This window comes from Hyla sarda, chromosome 2, assembly GCF_029499605.1.
Source record: "Hyla sarda isolate aHylSar1 chromosome 2, aHylSar1.hap1, whole genome shotgun sequence".
NCBI classification, from domain to species: domain Eukaryota; kingdom Metazoa; phylum Chordata; class Amphibia; order Anura; family Hylidae; genus Hyla; species Hyla sarda.
The window spans coordinates 455,621,691-455,646,704 of record NC_079190.1 but is presented as its reverse complement, the minus strand read 5'-3'; the positions used below and the strand labels follow the sequence as shown (position 1 = coordinate 455,646,704).

At 40.7% G+C, this 25,014-nt stretch overlaps 1 protein-coding gene across 5 annotated transcripts in view; it reads right to left on the bottom strand.

Annotated features, from left to right (window-relative positions):
• ROBO1 (roundabout guidance receptor 1) overlaps window positions 1-25,014 on the bottom strand; it is a 1,216,262-nt gene that overhangs the window by 70,686 nt on the left and 1,120,562 nt on the right. For all 5 annotated transcript variants that reach the window (XM_056559365.1, XM_056559367.1, XM_056559363.1 and 2 more), the window contains 8 exons: window positions 24,235-24,440; window positions 22,539-22,620; window positions 21,126-21,294; window positions 20,876-21,042; window positions 16,150-16,271; window positions 15,689-15,920; window positions 13,121-13,242; window positions 10,878-11,049 (listed from right to left, as the gene is read on the bottom strand). In XM_056559365.1, the coding sequence (XP_056415340.1) occupies window positions 10,878-11,049; window positions 13,121-13,242; window positions 15,689-15,920; window positions 16,150-16,271; window positions 20,876-21,042; window positions 21,126-21,294; window positions 22,539-22,620; window positions 24,235-24,440 (1,272 nt within the window). The remainder of the gene's footprint in view (window positions 1-10,877; window positions 11,050-13,120; window positions 13,243-15,688; window positions 15,921-16,149; window positions 16,272-20,875; window positions 21,043-21,125; window positions 21,295-22,538; window positions 22,621-24,234; window positions 24,441-25,014) is intronic.

The window sequence follows — 25,014 nt, the reverse complement described above, 5'->3', positions numbered from 1 at the left end:
TACTTTCCTTTTCCTATTCAAGACAAGGCATATGTGTGCATATGGGGGCTGGTAGAGATAGCTGGGGGTCAGTCTAGAGCATCTTAAGTGTATGGCAGGTGCAACACCCCAATTGGTCTAAATCCGCTGTGCCACTTACCAGTTTGGCTTTCGGCCAAACTTGGGAGTGGAGTCTAAGTATTCCCCATAGTTTTCATTCACCCTTTATTCCACTTCAGGATGCGGAAGCTGAACTTCAGCTCCAGGAGAGACACCAAATCACTAAGAGTGGTCTAAATTAAGTGGCAATGGGACTGACAGGCCAGATTCCCCCGGTGCTAGACTGGTGGGGCAGGCTGGAATTATAAATGGTATTAACGCAGCAACAGAGTCTGATGAAGCAGTGCTGACTTGTTGAGCTGGAACTGTAAGAACAACAAAGCTGAGAAGTTCTAATGCAGCCAGGTGGATCAGGCTTGATTAGCAGACAGAGTAGTGGTCAACAATCCGGGTCATGCACCGGAGAATCAGGAAGGTACAAGCAGGATCAGACAGAGGCAGAGTCAGGTAACAGGCTTGGTTAGGAACACAGTAGATCACCAGCAGATACCCTGACTAGTAGTAAAACTTCACTATTGCCCAGGCACCACAGGAAGGGGGGGGGGGCGCTCTCTTATAGGTGGTACCTGTCAGGGATTGGAGCAGGACAGGAATCAGAGATGCTCATGGACTCCTAAAGAAACAGCCTTTGTACAGGTGTGGCCCCTACAGGGTGGACAAGAAACTGTAAGCCCTTGTGACAGTATTGAGGATGATGTCCAGCCTGCAGCTGGGAGGAGGAGGAGAAGCAGCACGTCATACTGCACGCTGACGGCTGTCAATGTGTATGGCCAGTCTAGAGCATCTAATGTGTATGGCCAGTCTAGAGCATCTAATGTGTATGGCCAGTCTAGAGCATCTAATGTGTATGGCAGGTCTAGAGCATCTAATGTGTATGGCCAATCTAGAGCATCTAATGTGTATGGCCGATCTAGAGCATCTAATATGTATGGCCGATCTAGAGCATCTAATGTGTATGGCCCGGCTAGAGCATCTAATATGTATGGCCGATCTAGAGCATCTGATATGTATGGCCAGTCTAGAGCATCTAATGTGTATGGCCGAGCTAGAGCATCTAATATGTATTGCCGATCTAGAGCATCTAATGTGTATGGCCAGTCTAGAGCATCTAATGTGTATGGCCGATCTAGAGCATCTAATATGTATGGCCGATCTAGAGCATCTAATGTGTATGGCCGATCTAGAGCATCTAATATGTATGGCCGATCTAGAGCATCTGATATGTATGGCCAATCTAGAGCATCTGATATGTATGGCCAATCTAGAGCATCTGATATGTATGGCCAATCTAGAGCATCTGATATGTATGGCCAATCTAGAGCATCTAATGTGTATGGCCAATCTAGAGCATCTAATGTGTATGGCCAATCTAGAGCATCTAATGTGTATGGCCAGTCTAGAGCATCTAATATGTATGGCCAATCTAGAGCATCTAATGTGTATGGCCAGTCTAGAGCATCTGATATGTATGGCCGATCTAGAGCATCTGATATGTATGGCCGATCTAGAGCATCTGATATGTATGGCCGATCTAGAGCATCTGATATGTATGGCCGATCTAGAGCATCTAATATGTATGGCCAGTCCAGAGCATATATATGTCTATGAGAGTCAGAGAGTCCTAAATACAGTCTATACCAGTGGCTGTTCGGGCATGTTGTAGTTTCACAACAGCTGGAGGCTGCCAAAGATGTAGATCAGTAAGAGAAGCCCAGCTTTCACTCTCTTAGATTTTATAAGAATCTGTATTTATTCGTACAGTTTTTAACTTGCTGAAAGTCTTCTAAATTAAAATATATATTTTTCATTCCCCTGCTCCCCACTCCACCCCCAATGTTTCGCCTTCTAGTGTCCTTATAAGACCAAGTTACTTCAGTGCTGGGAATGATACAAGATTAATTCCTTCACAGCTTTAAGAGTAAATAAATTAAATGGGCAATGAATCACCCTCCAATCTTCCCTAATACCTTGTGACTGACCGATGGGACACAATAACCCTTGTTCTGTGTATCTTGCAACATTAACAATAAGTGCTTGTAAATCTGACGGTGCATATTACAGCATCCCACAAGCACTTAACACTTGGCAAGAATGGTGAGACCCTGTAATAAAGGTACGCAGCGGCAGTAAATGTGGGAGGGCGTATATAGGGTGATGGACATTGTTTTTACAACTGGTAGCGAGATGGTGCGCTAAAAAAAACTAAAATACTATAGTCAGTATATAAGCCTCTTGTAAAAATGTTTTGCTTTGTCAATTGCCTAAAATACAAACAAAACCTCAGATGGCATCAAAGTCAATGCCACCCACTGTAAACAGAAATCCCATATCTGACAGGTTTTTGGGTCCTCAAGGTGTTGAGAAAGCACTGGAGTGTTGTCATTCCTGAGACATTTCAGACTTATCTGGGGCCTTTGTTTCTATAAGCTGAAAACTTTTCTGTTCTTTTTTACTGTACAATGGAGCATATCTGTGATACCATCTTACTAACAGATCCAGAACTAATGTCGCAGTCACCTTACATAGGCCGCTTGCTGCCAGAAACATCCCACATTTGTAATCCACATAGAGTTAGTTAGGAATATTATAGTAAAATGGTTATAGGGGGCGCTGAGGCTGCAGTTAAATAGAACCTGTCACCAAATAAAACTTTTAATATAGTGTTCCTTGTGTCATTAGCAGACACTTTCCCATTCACTTGTTTTTAAAATATGTTTAAATGTAATAGAAAAATCAGCCACTAGGTGGCACTGTTCTAGTCCCTGCTGCAATTAATACAGTGAGTTTGGTTTCCTCCTGGCCTGGCAGGAGACCAAACTCAGGAAGTGCTTCTCCCTGCACTGAGCTTTATTGACAGCTGCACAGAGCCTCAGTGAAAGCTGCACAGAGCCTCAGTGAAAGCTGCACAGAGCCTCGGTGAAAGCTGCAAAGACTGAAAGCTGCACAGACTGAAAGCTGCATAGAGCCTCACTGAAAGTTGCACAGAGCCTGAGGTCTTCTATTCATGAGAGCACTGCAAAGATGTGAGGGTGGAAGTGGTCCCCCAGCAGGCTTCAATGATGTCATGCCTGCTGGGAAACACCCACTTTCTCCTGATGTGAGCAATAAGAACGGTATGATACACAGCTTTTTTTTTTTTTTTTACGGCAGGAGGGGTGTTAGGAGTAGTCAGGGAACACAGCCTGAGTTAGTTTAGAAAAGTTTATTTGGTGACAGGTACCCTTTAAGCCCAGGCACAGACTCATGGTTAGTGGGGTATAAGTAGCACAGGGAGGTTGGGGGGGTACATTGGATGGTTGGAGGAACCCTGGTATGCAGGATGGTTGGAGGAAATCTGGTTTAAAGGGTGGCTGGAAGGATCGTGGAATGTAGGATGGCTATAAAAACTAAGACAGTATTATTTAGGATGGTTGGAATTACTTTTATACTCAGAATAACTGGAGGGTATGTTAAGTTAATGGCCTGGAGGAAGCCTGGTATACAGAATGGTTGGAGGGCCGCTGGTACATGGGATTGTTAGAGAAACCCTGGAACTTATGATGATTTCAGCTACCCTGGTACATGGGATAGTTTGAGGGACCCTGGTACATGGGATAGTTTGAGGGACTCTGGTGCATAGGATAGTTTGAGGGACCCTGGTACATGGGATAGTTTGAGGGACCCTGGTACATGGGATAGTTTGAGGGACTCTGGTGCATAGGATAGTTTGAGGGACCCTGGTACATGGGATAGTTTGAGGGACCCTGGTACATGGGATAGTTTGAGGGACTCTGGTGCATAGGATAGTTTGAGGGACCCTGGTACATGGGATAGTTTGAGGGACCCTGGTACATGGGATAGTTTGAGGGACTCTGGTGCATAGGATAGTTTGAGGGACCCTGGTACATAGGAGAACTGAAGAGTCTGATAGAGGTGTTGAAAAAATCCTTGTATTCAGGATGGTTGGATGGTCCCTGGGACCTAAGATGGTTGAGGTTATGGCTGGAGCTATCCTGGTATACAGTATTCTTGAAAGGACCCTGGTACATAGGACATTTAGAGTGTGTCTGTCACATAAGTTGTATGCATTGACCTAGGTGCACTGGATGGTAAGAGAGACCCTAGTATATAGGAAGGTCGGAGTGACACTGGTACATAGGATGTTTGATGTGACCTTGGTATATAGGATGGCTGGAGTAAAGTATGGCTGGAGGGTCTGGCACATAGAAGGGCTGAAGGAATCCTGGCATGGAGGATGGTTGGAGGGATCCTGGCGCATAACATGGTGGAAGTGACTGGATGTGCGCCCTAAGAAATGCAACCTGGTGTAAATCCAGGTAACTGCAAACCTTTTCCATACATTACATTCTTACTTTTGGCAGCGTTCTGTTTTTCTGAACCATAAAATATGTTCTCTTTCTAGGATCGTCCTCACAAAGTCTTACACCTGTGCTCCTGTAAGCAATCCAGAGACGCACAATCCATGGAGCGGGTCAGCATTCTGCAGTCTAACCCCCGGCTGTATCTCCAGTTTTACTGATTTCACAGCTATTTGTGAGAGGTGGTGAGGGGGTGGATCGGGTTTTATGAGGGCGGCTGGTTAAGGTTCTAGTATTGTGCCAGCTGGGCTTAACCATATAAAATGTACCGCGACTAATGCATTTACACCGCCACTCTATATCTCTTACTGTACCCAAGCAGCTGAAACTGGGATGAAATATAGAACCAGAGTTTACATTTTAAGACAACAGTATTTACTTGATAATTCCGATGTCTTTATATCATTTATATTGTTAAAAGTTCACTAGGAAAAATATAAGTGTTTGGCAAACATCAGTTGTGGAGCCGCAGGTTGAAGACCAATGATTTGTAATCCAGATGTCAAGAATAGAAAAGAGACATTTACAACAAATCCACTTAGTGCAAAATATCAGTGCTCTTCTGACATCTGGTGGCAGAAAATGAATATGCAGGGTGTAACATTTTGCACTTTATTTTAATTTCTGGTTCAGTATAATTGCTTTTGTGGCACCCTATTCCAATCCCCATAACTTTGGCTAAATCGTGTTATTTTTTTTTTTTTTTTTTGGGGTACAGATTACTTGTTTTTTTTTTATGTTTTTAATTTGAAATGTAAAATTTTGGGGAGGCAGGATGAACCTAAAACAACAATTCTGGCATGGTCTCTTATAATTTATCTAGTAGAAGATATATAACAATGGTTTTAGGGATTTTTTAGTTAAGGGTGTTAGGGATTTTTTACATTATTTAGTTATTTTTTTACTTTTTTGATTAGCTTTTTAGGAGGGTTTAAAAAGTGACTGCACTTTTATCATTTTCCTTGGAAACTGAAGGCAGGAGGAGTAGTAATTGGTCACTTGTTAGCATGTCACCCGACTTGCATTGCAAGTAAACAAGTGATGTAATTTGTTTTTTATGTCATTTGTTTTGAAATAGAGTTAAAAAAGTGTGAAAACTGCTTGAACATCATGATCTTTTTTGTTGAGTTTTTTCGTTTGCACAAAAAAAAGTTTTGTGCTTTTTTATTCTTTTATCTATATATAAAGAAACTCAATGTGTGTATGTTTCAGCATCACTTCCAAACAGCTGAATATATGTTGATAAAACTTGGTACACAAGTTACTTATATGTAGGTTACAAATATAGGATAGGTAAGTTGACCCTTACACCTGTAGTTTCGCACATAAGTGCGTGCTTCTTCCGATCTCAGGTAGGAGGCCGGAAGAAGCACGCACTTACGTGCGAAACTGCCATTGTTGCCTCTGAGCACTACCACGATGCGTCCATGCTGACACCCAGCTATACGTGACACGGACTCCGGAATGCAGTGACCTGTACTGAGCGGTGAGTGCACATACACCTTTTTATTGTTACAATTATCGATACTTCATCTTTAGTATACGCACCCCGCAGGAGGCACTACTTATTTAGATCGCCGAGGCTGACTGCATACTCCATACAGGTGAATATTCTGTGCCCTCCCTGTTCTGCCTTCCATACCAATGAAATACTTTTATACTGAAATTTATTAGGCCTGTCAGCTCAAGGCTAAATTTACTTAGATGGCAGATATGAGGATCATAGTTAAGCACCTTACTGCCATAACAACCAATCATCAACCCGTGACTAAAACAGATGAGATGACAGATGGAGAACATTGCCAGAAGGTTAATATGTAGATAGATCCAACGTAGATATAACATAGATAGATACATAGATATGATATAGATAGATAGATAGATAGATAGATAGATAGATAGATATGAAATAGATAGGAGATAGATATGGGATTGATTGATTGATAGATAGATAGATATGAGATAGATAGATAGATAGATAGATAGATATGAGACAGATAGATAGATAGATATGAGATAGATAGACAGATAGATATGAGATAGATAGATAAAGAATAAGTTGGCCAGCACTATTGATTCCAAACTATTATGCAGACCTGACTTACAGGTGCAGGCTGCTGGGCTAAATATGCAGCAACAGGAGAATACAGCAGCACACTGCTAGCACAAAGATATAGATAAAACATGAGTATATAGATACAACATGGGAAGCTATTCAGCTATGGTGCAGTAATGAAATAGTGAGATACTTAGCTTGCAATTTGGCGGCCAAATAGCTTGGACCGTCCCACCACGGTAAGGTGATCTCATTGGTACGGACCCTACACTATGAATATGCCTCTGTGTGAATGATTTGGATGTTCCAGATCCTGCAATGCCTGCTGATCTATTCACACAGAGGCATATTCATAGTGTAGAGTCTGTCCCAATAAGATCACCTTACCGTGGTGGGACGGTCCAAGCTATTTGGCCGCCAAATTGCAAGCTAAGTATCTCACTATTTCATTACTGCACCATAGCTGAATAGCTTCCCATGTTGTATCTATATACTCATGTTTTATCTATATCTTTGTGCTAGCAGTGTGCTGCTGTATTCTCCTGTTGCTGTATATTTAGGCCAGAAGCCTGCACCTGTAAGCCAGGTCCGTATAATAGTTTGGAATCAATAGTGCTGGCCAACGTATTCATTGTTTGTATTACACATATGAGGGAGTGGCTACCTCCATGTTGGTTCTTGCACCCCACCCACCTCTATCAGGTGTATATAAGGTGATTTGGATGTTCCAGATCCTGCAATGCCTGCTGATCTATTCACACAGAGACATTTTCATAGTGTAGGGTCCGTCCCAATGAGATCACCTTACCGTGGTGGGATGGTCCAAGCTATTTGGCCGCCAAATTGCAAGCTAAGTATCTCACTATTTCATTACTGCACCATAGCTGAATAGCTTTCCATGTTGTATCTATATACTCATGTTTTATCTATATCTTTGTGCTAGCAGTGTGCTGCTGTATTCTCCTGTTGCTAGATAGATAGATAGATATGAGATAGATAGATGATAGATAGATATGAGATAGAAAGATATGAGATAGATAGATATGAGATAGATAGAGATGATATAGATAGATAGATAGATAGATAGTTAGATATGGGATAGATATATAGATAGATATGAGATAGATAGATATGAGATATGGATAGATATGAGATATAGATAGATAGATTATTGATATATAGATAGATAGTTATGAGTCATGGGATGTATGAGGTAGGTCACATATTAGTTGTGCCTATGGTATTATTATAGCTGTATACCATTTATTACAGAATGTAGTATCACTTGTAATAATGTTACATTAAGATTATGTGATATGTTTGGGGACATGGGGGGAGATTTATCACAACCTGTGTAGAGGAAGTGAAGTTACCCATAACAACCAATCAGATTCCTTCTTTGATTTTTATAAAGGCCTCTGAAAAATGAAAGAAGCGATCTGATTGGTTGCTATGGGCAACTTCACTTCCTCTACACAAGTTTTGATAAATCTCCCCTGAATGTTTCATGTGGGTAAAGCATAGTCCAAAGACAGCTAGGAATGAAGATAAGTCGCCCCATGTCCGCTCTTGTCCGCCTTTCTGTCTGACAGGTCTGGCTTATAAAAGTAAATGCTCCTTTCTCTTTTATCGACTGCAGAACATGTCCCTGGCCAGCAATGCTTCAATATTTTGGGAAATTGCCATGTTTTAATAAAACCTGTTAATAAAAAGTATACATATGTTTTGTTACGTGTCAGGTGCGGACTGATAATACTTAGGTCCCCTGCAACTAAACAAGTAAGGACCCCTGCAAGACTTCATCTCTGACCCCACCTTTTCTACACTCCTATTCCTACACTAAACTATCTCCCTGCCTCACCCCTTCATTTCTGAATGTGCCCAAAGTGTGTGACCCTCTCCTTCTGCCCTTGTCCGGGGTGAAGACCTCTTTAATGATCTCTGTATATGTTTCTGCTATGTATCCTTTATGTTGTGTATGATCTACTGTTCAGTCTCGTCTCATGGTTCGTTTTTTGTAGGCTTTCTTCTTTACAAAACTTTTACAAATATGATCTGATTAAAAAGAGGAAATGTTGCCAAGACCACAGGAGAATAGTCACGGTTCAGTCCGACTCACAAAGCTTCCATGATATCATACACTGTGCTAGGTGTGGTATTACCCCAGTTGGGCCGGAATTACTACTTCCATTCCCCTTTTGGGCACCACAACATAACCCCCTGAGACATTTCCATCATATATATGACTGATATCAGCTTCTCCTCTTATAATGCTCCAGCACTGTTATAATTTCCAAAGACATTGACATAATATGTGATGAATCTCAGCTGCTTCTCTTATAACCCTATAAAACGAACAAAACCTCCAGAGATATTACATTATATATGGGTCTGATATCAGCTGTAAGAACTCTGTGCATAGGGAATAATGTATCCCAAACTGGTGTACCCCTTAAATTGTTTTCACTGCAGGACCTGGGACACTATGTGAAGTGAAACATTCTAAACAGTTATACATTGTTAATTATTGGTTACATGGTATTATAATGGTTACAAGTGAGAAATAATGAAGGGAGATTAAAAATTGTGGCACATGACCAAGGTCTATTAATGTATCAATTCTGATGTAATTTGAATGTAGGTGCAAAAAATAGTTATCGCTGTGCAGGGACAGTCAAAAGGGCCTCCGGCAAAAAATTATTTATTCCTTATCCACAGGATAAGTAGCTGATCGGGGGGGGGGGGGGGGGTCTGACTGCTGGGGCCCCCCGCGATCACCTATGGGAGCGCAGAAAAAACCCGAGTACAGCTCTCTGCACCATCGACGCTGCCATAGAAATGAACGGAACGCAAAGTTACAGATCACCAAAAGGTGCAGCACAAGTCACAAAACGGGACAGATGTGCCTGAAAACTATACAAAAACTATGTATATATATATATATATATATATATATATATATATATATATATATATCTTCACCCCCATGGCTCTTACATCCTGTGCATCTTACAATGGGGGATGATACCAATGTGTCAATAAAGTTTTCTGATCTTTTTCAAATGAAAGGGGTATTCCGGCCAAAGACATCTTATCCCCTATCCAAAGGCATGATGTCACGTCTCCACTTCCGGAAACACAGAGGTTTACGATACTTGAGCAGCAGCCCAGCAGCCCCCCCCCCAATGATTAGACATCTTATTCCCTATCCTTTGCATATGGGATAAGATAACTTTGCCCGGAATACAGGTGTTTTGTTAGATCTAGATGTAAATAAATACACCTATATATATATATATATATATATATATATATATATATATATATATATATATATATATATGTAGGTGTATTTATTTACATCTAAATCTACAAAACACCTGTATTCCAGGCAAAGTTATACAGTATGCATGTATATATATATATATATATATATATATATATATATATATATATACAGTACAGACCAAAAGTTTGGACACACCTTCTCATTCAGAGTTTTCTTTATTTTCATGACTATGAAAATTGTAGATTCCCACTACACTGAAGGCATGAAAACTATGTATTAACACATGTGGAATTATATACATAACTAAAAAGTGTGAAACAACTGAAAATATGTCATATTCTAGGTTCTTCAAAGTAGCCACCTTTTGCTTTGATTACTGCTTTGCACACTCTTGGCATTCTCTTGTTTAGCTTCAAGAGGTAGTCACCTGAAATGGTTTTCACTTCACAGGTGTGTTGGTGTGGAGGAGGAGGTGTGATGGTGTGGGGGGGCTTTGCTGGTGACACTGTTGGGGATTTATTCAAAATTGAAGGCATACTGAACCAGCATGGCTACCACATCATCTTGCAGCGGCTGCTATTCCATCCAGTTTGCGTTTAGTTGGACCATCATTTATTTTTCAACAGGACAATGACCCCAAACACACCTCCAGGCTGTGTAAGGGCTATCTGACCAAGAAGGAGAGTGATGGGGTGCTGCGCCACATGACCTGGCCTCCACAGTCACCAGACCAGTACCCAATGAAGGCAAAAGTGCCATCAAGTGCTAAGCATCTCTGGGAACTCCTTCAAGACTGTTGGAAGACCATTTCAGGTGACTACCTCTTGAAGCTCATCAAGAGAATGCCAAGTGTGTGCAAAGCAGTAATCAAAGCAAAAGGTGGCTAGAACCTAGAATATGACATATTTTCAGTTGTTTCACACTTTTTTGTTATGTATATAATTCCACATGTGTTAATTCATAGTTTTGATGCCTTCAGTGTGAATCTACAATTTATTTATTTATTTTTCAGATCACAAGCTCCAGGTAGAAATGGACAGCTATGAGTTACATTGGATGCTGTTATACAACTCACCTAGCTGGATGAACTGTGGCTCACTTTTCACCCCCGGCCCTGCTGCAGTGCTAGCGGCCACCTCCACACTGTACTTGATGCCAGGTACTAGGTAGGGGATGACTACAGAGAGAGTGGAGCCATCAACCGTCTTGTTAATATGATATCGACTCTCATTGCCAAGACACCAAACCTAAAAAGCAAAAAGAGACAAAAAAATCAATCAATCAATCAATATTCTATCAATAGGCTTCTCCTGCTTCTGGACATACAATCAGTCACAGACTTTCTTGGTAGTTATCACCATTGGGAGTTCACCGCATAGAGAGATTTACAGCAACACATGACAATGACTGGGTGGCCACATACTGTATAGACCAGTGGTCTTCAACCTGCAGACCTTCAGATGTTTCAAAACTACAACTCCCAGCATGCCCGGACAGCCAATGGCTGTCCGGACATGCTGGGAATTGTAGTTTTGCAACATCTGGAGGTCCACAGGTTGAAGACCACTGGTATAGACATAAATATATTGCATATACTTCTCTCGACTGAGTACAGGGAAATCATAGCACATAGTTTGGGTTATCAAGTCATAAATACATCTATATATCTAATTTATCTATCTATTTGGTGATAAACAATTATAAAAAAAATAAAAAATAAACTAAATAAAATCTTCTCTAAATAAACAAATTTATTAATAGCATAAATAACAAATACACATTAAAAAAATACATTTAAAGTTGAGATTTAAATAAAAGATTTAAATAAAAGCTAAATAGAAGTAAATAAATAGCATTTTATGTTCACAAACTGGCCAGATGTTTAGTGCTTTAATAATTACATAGTCACAGTAAGTTAATCCTAATTTTCTGTTTCATTTTTGCAGGAATTTTCTGTATCAAATAACTTCTATATTTATTACAAAGTAGTTTCCACTTTTACCACTAGATGGCGACAAATGCCCATACACTTCTCATCCCTACATTTGGTTTCAATTATCTTCGTGCACATAGTGGAATTCTTCCCTGGCACAATTTTTTCATTTGTAATAAATGTTATCAAGTTCTCTCCAATTCTATAAAGCATTGCAATAATTGGTTGTACTATAGTGCAAACCCAACTATACTCAGCAATGCATGCAAATAGTTACACAGAAAAGATGGAAACTTAAAATAGGCCCATGAAAAATTGCAGTTGAAGGCTCATTTATTGTGTCAGGAAAACAAAGGCTTTAGCTAAATTAAAAATGAAATGTCAGACGAGGTGCTAGCTAACAAAAAAAAAGCTATTTATGGTTCCAAAATGTCATTTTATTTTGTTCTTTTCAAATTATTGTAGAAGCATAACACACGGCTGACGCCAGGAAGATATCTCTGCGGCAAGGCAGGATGAGGTGCCTAGTTTTTGCTAATGGTTACCGTATATACTCAAGTATAAGCCGACCCGAATATAAGCCGAGGCCCCTAATTTCATCCCAAAAACGAAGGAAAAGTTATTTACTCGACTATAAGCCTAGAGTGGGAAATACATCATTCCCCCATGTCATCATACCCCCTTATCATCATCCAGACCCCCATCATTTACACCCCCATCATCATCACCCTCGTCCTCATACCTCCCCCCCCCCTTAATCATCACCGCCTGTCAATCCCTTCAGTGGTCTTCAACCTACAGACCTCCAGATGTTGCAAAACTACAACTCCCTTCGGCTGTCCTGGCATGCTGGGAGTTGTAGTTTTGAAACATCTGGAGGTCCACAGGTGGAAGACCACTGCGGCCTTTGTCATCATCCAGACCCCCTTTAGTTTTCTACTCACCTTCCCTCGGTGGAAAGGAAGGGTGAGCTGGTCCAGGCCATCTATGATGCAGGGACCGTCCGGTGGGGAGGGTTAGTCGTTCTGGGCTGTCCATTTTTACCGGGGGGCCCTCTTCTCCGCCCCGGGCCTACCCCGGACTAGGGACGTTGCCTTGACGACGACGCACTGGGACGTTCATGCGCAGAGACGTCTCTGTGCGTCGTCGTCAAGGCAACATCACTAGTCTGGGGCCGGGCCCGGAGCGGAGATGAGGGCCCCCCGGTAAAAATGGACAGCCCGGAATGACTAACCCTCCCCACCGGACGGTCCCTGCAGCATAGATGGCCTGGACCAGCTCGAAAAATTGTGCTGAAAAACTCGGCTTATACTCGAGTATATACGGTAATTTAGATGTATGGAAGCCATGGTAGAAAGAGGGTTTATCCAACACCATTCCATTACCTTATATTCTTGGACCAAACCATTTTGGTTTTCTTCTGGGGGTGGTTGCCACATGACTACAATTGCTGTCCCATTGCCATCATTCTTTGTAATAGTAACACTCTGAGGCGGGGCACTGGGTGCTGCAAAAATTAATAAGAATATAACATGTAACTGGTTTATGTGCAGATAGATAGCTACGGAAAAAGTAATGCATCCCGCAGCACTCCAATGTGGTGAAAAACAAAGGTTTATTTCCTCATGGCAAAGGATATGACGTTTTAACCATCTGCACGGTCTTTATCAAGCATGCAAAGTGACACAAAGCTCCCATATACCTGCTGCACAATTACATTGGATGGTTGTGCTGCTTCTATTTGCTGTGTAGATAGATAGATAGATATGAGATAGATAGATATGAGATAGATAGATAGATATGAGATAGATAGATAGATAGATAGATAGATAGATATGAGATAGATAGATAGATAGATAGATAGATAGATATGAGATAGATAAATAGATAGATATGAGATAGATAGATAGATAGATAGATAGATATGAGATAGATAGATAGATATGAGATAGATAGATATGAGATAGATAGATAGATATGAGATAGATAGATAGATATGAGATAGATAGATAGATAGATAGATAGATAGATAGATAGATAGATAGATAGATATGAGATAAATAAATAGATAGATATGAGATAGATAGATAGATAGATAGATATGGGATAGATATGAGATAGATAGATAGATAGATAGATAGATAGATATGAGATAGATAGATATGAGATAGATATATATGGGAAATATATGATATAGATAGATAGATAGATAGATAGATAGATATGAGATAGATATGAGATAGATAGATAGATATGAGATAGATACATAGATAGATATGAGATAGATAGATATATAGATATGAGATAGATAGATAGATAGATAGATAGATAAACAGATAGATAGATATATATATATAGATAGATAGATAGATATGAGATAGATAGATATATAGATATGAGATAGATAGATAGATAGATAGATAGATAGATAGACAGATAGATATATAGATAGATATATAGATAGATAGATATGAGATAGATAGATAGATAAACAGATAGATAGATCTGTCTCCCCATTTAAGAAATCCTACAGTACATGACCAAGATGCCATAAAAGTCAACAAGTTGCTGATAAAGTCTATTGCAGAGAAAGTCCTCCAGAACTTTCTTTAAGTGTAAGATTCCTCTAAGTTAAAAAACACTGTGTTGTCATTCTATACTACAACTCCAAACATGCCTGGACACCCGAATGTCCAGATATGCTAGGAGTAGTAGTTTTGAAACAGTTGGAGATCCACAGTTTGGAGACCATTCAGGGTTACATCTCTGTATAGATAGATTTCTGTATAGAACATATCATTTCCAATCAGCAAAATTTTGACTTCAGAACAAAGAGTAATCATCCTAACCTTAAGGGGTACTCCGGTGGAAAACCTTTTATTTATTTATTTATTTTTTTAAATCAACTGGTGCCAGATTTGTAAATTACTTCTATTAAAAAAATCTTAATTCCTCCAGTACTTATCAGATGCTGTATACTACAGAGGAAATTCTTTTCTTTTTGTATTTCTTTTCAGTCTGACCACAGTGCTCTCTGCTGACACCTCTGTCCATGTCAGGAACTGTCCAGAGCAGGATAGGTTTACTATGGGGATTTGCTTGTACTCTGGACAGTTCCTGACATGGACAGATGTGTCAGCAGAGAGCAGTGTGGTCAGACTGGAAAGAACTCCAGTAAGAAATACAACTTCCTCTGGAGCATACAGCAGCTGATAAATACTGGAAGGATTAAAGGGGTAGTCCAGTGGTGAAAAACGTATCCCCTATCCTAAGGATAGGGGATAAGTTTGAGATCGCCGGGGGTCCGACCGCTGGGGCCCACTGCGATCTCTCTGTACGGGGGCCAGGCTCTCTGGCCAGATATCGGGTGTCGACCCCCGCACGAAGCAGCGGCTGACACTCCCACCTCAATACATCGCTATGGCAGACCCGGAGATTGCCAAAGGCAGCGCTCCGGCTCTGCCATAGAGTTGTATTGAGGGGGCGTGTCGGACGCCGCTTCGTGCGGGGGGGTCGACACGCCCCCTTCGCGCGGGCTGCCAGGGCCCCGTACAGGAGATCGCGGGGGGCCCCAGCGGTCGGACCCCCACGATCTGCAACTTATCCCCTATCCTTAGGATAGGGGATAAGTTGTTCACCACTTGTTCACTACTGGACTACTCCTTTAATATGTTGATATATATATAAGATTTTTAAACATATGTTGCTCTGGACAGTTCCTAAAATGGACAGAGGTGTCAGCAGAGAGCACTGTGGTCAGACAGAAAAGAAAACCAAATATGAAAAGAATTTACTCTGTAGTATACAGCATCTAATAAATACTGGAAGGATAAAAAAAAATTATTGGAATTTAACTTTTTGGCACCAGTTGATTAAAAAATAATAATAATAATAATGTTTTCCACCGGAGTGCCCCTTTAACCATGTACTAAGAGCGGTGGGGGGGCACTTACCTTCTTCCAGGGTCTTGGCAAAGCGTACTTCACTGTCAGCTCCTTGGAACTCATTGAAGAAAGGTCGGGCTTTTATTTCATAGTTTACCCCTTTTTTAAGCTCGGGGATCACTGCACTGTTTTTTGCTGGAGTTCGGACTTCAAATATGGACCAAGCAGATTCCCCGCGGTTCTCGGGACTGGGCCTGTAGAGAATCTTGTAGCCTTGGATGTACTGAGACTGTTGGTCCACCTACGAGAGAGGTGAGAAATACATCCTATGTTACCCTCATTGCTAATTCTAGATGTATATCCAGAGATTCCAGGCAGGAACCATCTAAATGTTAATAGGAATAATGAAGATCTTGTAATGTCTTAAACCTTCTTGAGCCCCCGTGATGAAGACTTCATTCCAGCTACGTCTCTTTCTCTTACGGCCCGGAGGACATCAGCAATGGATGATGACTGAATTATTTACTTACCGTCCAATGAACTTCAATTGAAGAGGAGGAGAGGATGGTTGGATTATGAAGGTGCAGAACCACATCCCCCAGTTCTCTTTGGACCTGTTTGTGATCCACTCCTTGACTTGTAGGGGGGACATCTGAAATGATGAATGTGTTACATAAATCAGGACGAGTCAATAACACATCTCAAGAAGCTGCAGACCAATCAGAGCAAGCGACACATCATACATAGCTGAACGACACTGACAGGGGTTCAATTAAGAAGTTGGAACACCTAGAACGTTAAGAACAAAGATGACCTTCTAAAACAGTGTTTCCCAACCAGGGTGACTCCAGCTGTTGCAAAACTACAACTCCCAGCATGCCCGGACAGCCGTTGGCTGTCCGGGCATGCTGGGAGTTGTAGTTTTGCAACAGCTAGAGACACCCCGGTTGGGAACCACAGTTCAGAGCTAAACCTAGGTAATCTAGGACATTATGGGTGATACTACACCTAAATAATACTGAAAAGTTTATATATAGAATATTTTAATACCATATAGAAAAATAAGATTATGTAACACAGCATTCCTGGATCAAACATCATTATCCAAAATAATTACACATATGGCTATCTATGAGCGTGTCTAGAAAAAAATCTCTGAAGTAACTATTTAGCATCATTTTTTTTTACAAGAATGTAGGTGGGAGAGGGGGGGGGGGGGGTTATCCCTGTACTGTGACATCACCATGTATTATTCCTATAATGTGACATCACTGTGTGTATTATCTCTGTACTGTGACATCACCATGTATTATTCCTATAATGTGACATCACTGTGTGTATTATCACTGTACTGTGACATCACTGTATATTATCCCTGTACTGTGACATCACTGTGTGTTATCCATGTACTGTGACATCACTGTGTATTATCCCTGTACTGTGACATCACTGTGTATTATCCCTGTACTGTGACATCACTGTGTATTATCCCTGTACTGTAATATCACTGTGTGTATTATCCCTGTACTGTGACATCACTGTGTGTATTATCCCTGTACTGTGACATCACTGTGTGTATTATTCCTGTACTGTGCATCACTGTGTGTATTATCCCTGTACTGTGACATCACTGTGTGTATTATCCCTGTACCGTGACATCACTGTGTATTATCCCTGTACTGTGACATCACTGTGTATTATCCCTGTACTGTGACATCACTGTGTATATTATCCCTGTACTGTGACATCACTGTGCACATTATCCCTGTACTGTGACATCACTGTGCATATTATCCCTGTACTGTGACATCACTGTGTGTATTATCCCTGTACTGTGACATCACTGTGTGTATTATCCCTGTACTGTGACATCACTGTGTATTATCCCTGTACTGTGACATCACTGTGTATTATCCCTGTACTGTGACATCACTGTGTGTATTATCCCTGTACTGTGACATCACTGTGTATTATTCCTGTACAGTGACATCACTGTGTATTTTCCCTGTACTGTGACATCACTGTGTATTATCTCTGTACTGTGACATCACTGTGTATTATCCCTGTACTGTGACATCACTGTGTATTATTCCTGTACAGTGACATCACTGTGTATTTTCCCTGTACTGTGACATCACTGTGTATTATCTCTGTACTGTGACATCACTGCTTTGGAGACCAAAATAACCATTAGCTTTTCATGAAGTAAACCCGCTGCTGAAGATAGTTGGGTGATGGCACAGTAGGCCCATGCCATGGTTTATTTTTTATGCCCCCTGATATAAACCACAGATAGAAAGAAGATGGGGATAGAACTAAACCTTCCTACATATAAGTGGGGGTCACCAGCAAGCCATTCCTATGAAGTCATCTAGAGGTGGAGAACTCTTTTATTAAGACGGAATCCATTTCCATTTTCCAGCGGTCACCAGTTAATATAAATGAGTGCGGTGGTGACATAATCCACAGCTGTACTTTGTTTGACCCATAGAGAGAAGTGGTGTGGGTGACCGGAATCCTATATCCCCCTGAGTCACCTCTCAATAGGTCACCTACAGGGGAACTCACTAAAGCTGCGGAATAATTCCTACAGAAATCCAGTGTTCTGTCCCTTTCCTGCAAACAAATCCCTATAAACAGATTATCAGAAATGATTATACTGGTTTGAGGACGATACCGAAGAAATTCTGCAACACAAACAAACCTGTCAGAAATAGTTACATGTACAAATCTACTATGAGCTGGAGGAGGTGGGGGAGACATCATGAGACCAAGAGATGTGAGAATTATCTGGTATGTATGTCAGATAGATAGATAGATAGATAGATAGATAGAAAGATATGAGATAGATATGAGCTAGATAGATATGAGATAGATATGAGATATATATGAGATAGATAGATATGAGATAGATAGATAGATATGAGATAGATAGATATGAGATAGATAGATAGATATGAGATAGATAGATATGAGATAGATAGATATGAGATAGATCGATAGATAGATATGAGATAGATCGATAGATAGATATGAGATAGATAGATAGATAGATATGAGATAGATAGATAGATAGATATGAGATAGATAGATAGATAGATAGATAGATAGATAGATAGATAGATATGAGATAGATAGATAGATAGATAGATAGATAGATAGATATGAGATAGATAGATAGATATGAGCTAGATAGATAGATAGATATGAGATAGATATGAGATAGATAGATAGATAGATATGAGATAGATAGATATGAGATAGATAGATATGAGATAGATAGATAGATAGATAGATAGATATGAGATAGATAGATAGATAGATAGATATGAGATAGATATATATGAGATATATAGATAGATATGAGATAGATAGATATGAGATAGATCGATAGATAGATATGAGATAGATAGATATGAGATATATAGATAGATATGAGATAGATAGATATGAGATAGATAGATAGATAGATAGATATGAGATAGATAGATAGATAGATAGATATGAGATAGATAGATATGAGATAGATATATATGAGATATATAGATAGATATGAGATAGATAGATATGAGATAGATATATATGAGATATATAGATAGATATGAGATAGATAGACAGATATGAGAGATAGATAGATAGATATGAGATAGATATATATGAGATATATAGATAGATATGAGATAGATAGACAGATATGAGAGATAGATAGATAGATATGAGATAGATATGTGGTGTGCTTGGGGGATATAGGGTGAACAGGGGTGTTGCAGAGTAGTGTTGCAGGGTGTAGCATTAACCCTTGATTGTTGTGACGCCAGGGTGCGGGCTTCCTCTAGATATATAAATGTCCTACTTTCACCAGTCCCAAGAACGATAGGGAGGAATAAAGGATTGTCCACAGCAGAAGTAGTAATAAACTGGAAATAACTTTACTGCAGATTTTATGCAGATGATGATAACAAACAGTCTTTTACACGAGACTCAGGCTCCTCACAGGTTGGCTGGGACTTTGAGGTAAAATAAGCTTTGATTTTTGCTGTACGCTGTTCCACTGAATTTAGGGGTATGTTTAGGTTCGGTAGTCATGTAGGATTGGTCGGATGGAGTTAGATTAACTCACGGTTTAGAATGCGCTGAAGTGGAAGGCTTCAGGCCTAGCTTGTCTTGTAGCTGTGATCACAGATCTGCTTTCTCTGAGATCCCAAGGGAAAGAGGAGGCGATTATTGGATACATCGCCCTTATATACAGAAGGGGCAGGATCAAAGCTTATTGGTTCCCAGACCTGTCAGCCCTAAACCAAGGCATTATGGTTACATCACATGACCTATCACATGACCTAAAGGTCCTTGAACCTTAGCATAACACAATTCTCCATACATCACGTGACCGAAGGTCCTGTACATAAATTACATTATAATAAAATATATTAAATCTATACACTTTTAAATAGCACTATGAGGTGACTAGGGGTTAACCCATCAGGAAAGCTCTACCAGAATGGAGGAACTCTGACTGTGGGGACTTACGGCAAAGGTACGGGACCAAGGCCAGTACCGGGACACCACAGATAGATAGATATGAGATGGATAGATAGATAGATAGATAGATATGAGATGGATAGATAGATAGATATGAGATGGATAGATAGATATGAGATAGATAGATATGAGATGGATAGATAGATATGAGATAGATAGACAGATATATATGAGATGGATAGATAGATAGATATGCGATAGAAAGATAGATAGATAAATAGATGTGATATGAGATAGATAGATAGATATGAAATAGATAGATATGAGATAGATAGATATGGGAAAGATATGAGAGAGATAGATAGATATGAGATATTTTATGGGGAGAGAGAATAGATAGAATAGATAGATAACATATGCAAAATGGATAAATAGGTAGATAGATAGAAAGAAAAAAGAAAGAAAGAAAAAGGATAGATAGATAGATAGATAGATAGATAGATAGATAGATAGAAAATGGATATATAAGAAGAAGGAGAAAATAAATAGTTTATAATCCTGGATCCATGCAGAAACCACACGGGGGCGCTCACTGCATATGGATTCATACAGCTACTACTGAAATCTATTGGAGCTGTATATACATCTATACACAGTATGCGCCCCCTAGTTGCAGCTAGAGATACTGGACAAGTCCTCAGCCTATATAAACCTTGCTAGTGGACCCTTCTGCGATCTGACAGATGATAAATTGGTGTAGTTGAGGATTTTTCCTACCTTGTGTCTTAACAGGGTCAGAGATCTGACTGGGGTCGCTCAGTCCATAGGCATTAGCTGCTCTCACCAGGAAGAGGTAGATTGCGTTGGGTTTTAGGCCTTTGACGGCGAATGATTCCGTCCTGACGTTTTCAGCCACTGTTTGCCAACTACTTCCAGAAGCATGGCTACAAAGAGAATGAACATCACTTAGAAGCCATGGCACTGAAGACCCCCTGAAATACACAGTAGGTCCCATCCTGTCTGGTACCTGAAGGCTTCTATGATGTACGACGTTGGCGTGGCACCAGAATTCAGGTTTGGCTGCCAGGATAAAGTGACTGTGTTCTTGCTGACATCGGTGACTTCGGGCTTTGACGGAGCACTTGGAATAAGATTGGGATCAGTAGCTCGTGGAGGTTGTACCGGAACGCCAAATTCTAATGGAGGATAGATGATCACAGTATATAGCAAATAATGTTACAAAGGCAGTGTTTCCCAACAAACGTGCCTCCAGCTGTTGCAAAACTACAACTCCTGCTGGGAGTTGTAGTTTTGTAACAGCTGAAGGTCCACAGTTTGGAGGTATTAAAATTTTTATAGACAGATGTAGCAGAGCTAAATATGTAATTCCTTTAGGAATGCAATTTATGTGCATTGTGACTCTTCTATGAGCTAGGGCATAGTTAAAGGGGCCTGGTGGGTACTTAAAGCTCCTGCCCACCAATTCAAAATCTGCAATAAAGCACATGGTATCAAGTGCTATTTGTTATAATAGTAGCAGGAGAATACAGCAGCACACTGTCAGCACAAAGATACAGATAAAACATGAAATGCTATATTGCTACAACAAAAAATGAAAAACTGAGGCGCTTCGCTCACCATTTGGCCAAATAGTTTGGACCATCCCACCACAATAAGGTGACCTCATTGTGACGGACCCTACACTATGAATGTGCCTCTGTTCAGTCAGTTACCAGGCTTGTAAGATCTGAGACATCCAGCACCTTATAAGGTGGGTGGGGTGCAAGAACCAACATGGAGGTTGCCACATTGCTTCATTTTTCGTTGTAGCAATGTGGCATTTCATGTTTTATCTGTATCTTTGTGCTAGCAGTGCGCTGCTGTATTCTCCTGTCTATGTATATTTAGCCCAGCAGCGTGCACCTGTATGCCAGGTCCATGCGGTAGCTTGGTAGAAGTATGTGCAGGCCAACTTATCCTTTTTTGTAAGATATATATATATATATATATACACTGTATATAAAGGCAGATACCCCTCTGGCACCAATGCAAGGGTGCACCAACTTTGACTAACCTTGGCCAAATGATTAAAAATGTTATTCAGGAAGAGAAAAACAGAGCTAGTTTCTTCCAAACACAGCTCTACACCTGTAAGGCAGTGTTTCTCAACCAGTGTGCCTCCAGCTGTTGCAAAACTACAACTCCGAGCATCCCCAAACAGCCGGCCATGCTGAGGGTTGTGGTTTTGCAGCAGCTGGAGGCACACTGGTTGGGAAATACTGCCATAGAGGCTAAATAACAAACTCAGCTCAGCTACATTTATACATTGTAATGCATTGAGCTGATTACCACTGTACAGAGCCATCACGTATTTTTATGGCCACCTGTATAGGTATATACTACCATTATTCACAAAAAGTGACTTTTTCTATGGAGTTACCTTGAACCTCGATGTAAGCGCTCCAGCTGGCTTCTCCGCTTGGCGTGGACGCCGTGCAGGTATACCGGCCCGTGTCACTTAGCTGAAAAGAAAGCCTGAAATGAGTTTTTGGGCCGATCAGAAATGCATTGAGATGGAAAAGCAATTACGGAGGATGCGTTTGGCTCTGGATGGAGAGCTATTAGCTGTTCCAGGCAGCCAATTTGTTTCATGATTTCAAAGAAGTGGCAAAATACACGACTTTATTTGTAAAGGAGAATTAATAATAACCTTTATCGGTGTAATTACACAATTATACATGCAAATATTTGCAGAAAGTAAATTTATGTCGAAAGGACATAGGCAGCGGCTGCGGCAGGCACAGAACGGCTGGCATACACAAGCATTTGTACTGCGGACATCTGGTATGTGCGCCCTCCAAAGAAATATTCAGGTGGTATGAGAAATGTGCTGTTTTCTATCCACAGGTACTCTGAATACAGCCTCATACTGAAGTTTATATACTGCAATTTTGTCAGTAGTGCCCCAAAAAAGTACACCCTGAAGAGAAGGGGCATGTCAGTGCTGAGTGTACCGTCAAAGTCAAAGGGATCTTCAGAGCTGTCCCCACACACTGCCTGAGAGAGAGCCACAAACCTTTATATGGGGGCATTTGTGTCAACATGAACATACCCTTAAAAGGGTACTCTGCTGCTCAGCGTTTGGAACAAACTGTTCCAAATGCTGGAGCCGGTGCCAGGAGCCGTCACTCCCCCTCCAATAGACTTGCATTGAGGGGGTGGGGCGTGGCATCATGAGGGGCGGGGCTATGACATCACAAGGTCCTATTGCCGGCTCCAGCGTTGGGAACAGTTTGTTCCAAATGCTGAGCAGCGGAGTATCCCTTTAAAGGGGTACTCCGGTGGAAAACAATATTTTTCAAATCAACTGGTGCCAGAAAGGTAAACAAATTTGTAAATTACTTCTATTAAAAAATCTTAATACTTCCAGTACTTATCAGCTGCTGTATGCTACAGAGGAAGTTTAGTAGTTCTCTTCTGCCTGGCCACAGCGCTCTCTGATGACACCTCTATCCATGTCAGGAACTGTCAGGAGCAGGAGAGGTTTGCTTTGGGGATTTGCTCCTACTCTGGACAGTTCCAGTACCCCTTTAATGTGATACAATGCATGTCTTCACATGCAGCTGACTTGTTGCAGGAAGTTGGTTTCTGAAGCAAGTGCATAGATTTTTGATACAGAAATTTCTTACTTGGGTTCCACCATAAGGCTATGTTCACATGCCAATTTGTGAGGCTCTTTTTCAGCCTCAAAAAACTGCAATTTTTACAAGTAAAAGCCCTTTTTTTGGCTGTATTTTCCGATCATTGGGGTGCTACAGTATAGCCTAATTGAAACAGTTTTTTCAATCGGGATGTTTTTTGGGACCCCCCCCAAATTACAAGCAAATATATGTCTGTTTTCAGGCATGTATCAATTACATAGAATCTAATGGAAAAATATGGCCTTTATTTGGGCATTACTATCTGTTGATATTGGTAATGATTCTTGAATGAGCCCCCCCCCCCCCAAGCTCTAACAACCGGAGCCAATCCACCTATCTGTCCTGCCAAGGAACACCAACCAGCAACCTCTCTCTTTGAAGTATGTAAAGGACATACAGCTGGCTTATTGCATAGTAGCCCAATGTTCTGCGCACCTTAGCGTATCTGATCTGCAGTGCTCCTGTATCAAGCTGCTTGATGCGAGATTCCTGGGTGTTGACAAGGCTGCCATCTTTCCTCCAGTGGATGGTGGGAACTGGTATCCCCGTGGCTACACAACTTAGGAGTAAAGTGCCATCCACAGCCACTGTTTGATTCTGAGGACCTTGGCGGATGACTGGTGGGGGACGGTCGGCGACCACTGCCAATGAAAACAACAGGATATACATGTCTGCAACTGGGAGCAATTTTCTAATCAATCAAGCAGCAGTAGTTGCTGTCGGCTTTGAAACAAGCTAAAGATAATTAAGCCAGTAATTAAACCAGGAATCATTATGCATTATTCAGGGGGAATTCACGATAAGCAAGACACAGAATACTGAAACACTATCTCCCGTCTGAAGGGGAAGATGTGCACAACTTGCTGGCATAAAAAAAAAAGTGGCGACTACAGAAATGAAACAGGAATTTTCATTTTGCTTCCAATGACTTAATAGCATGAAGTGCTGAGTGGTAAACTATAGAGTTTCACTGGTCTTATCCACAAAAAAAAATGACACAGAGGGGTGAAAGAAAAACATTAGTTCATCACACAATGATCCAATTCCCAGCTTTTATCCATTTTACCCTAATGCAAAAGCAGATGTTTGGATGACATGCAAGAAATGAACATCAGCACGCTTCTCATATACGGCCTCCATGCAAAGAGCTCGGTTTTGCATTTGGCATCTGTGTTTGTAATATTAAAGCTGTTCTAGAATAACTTCTCAATTTCC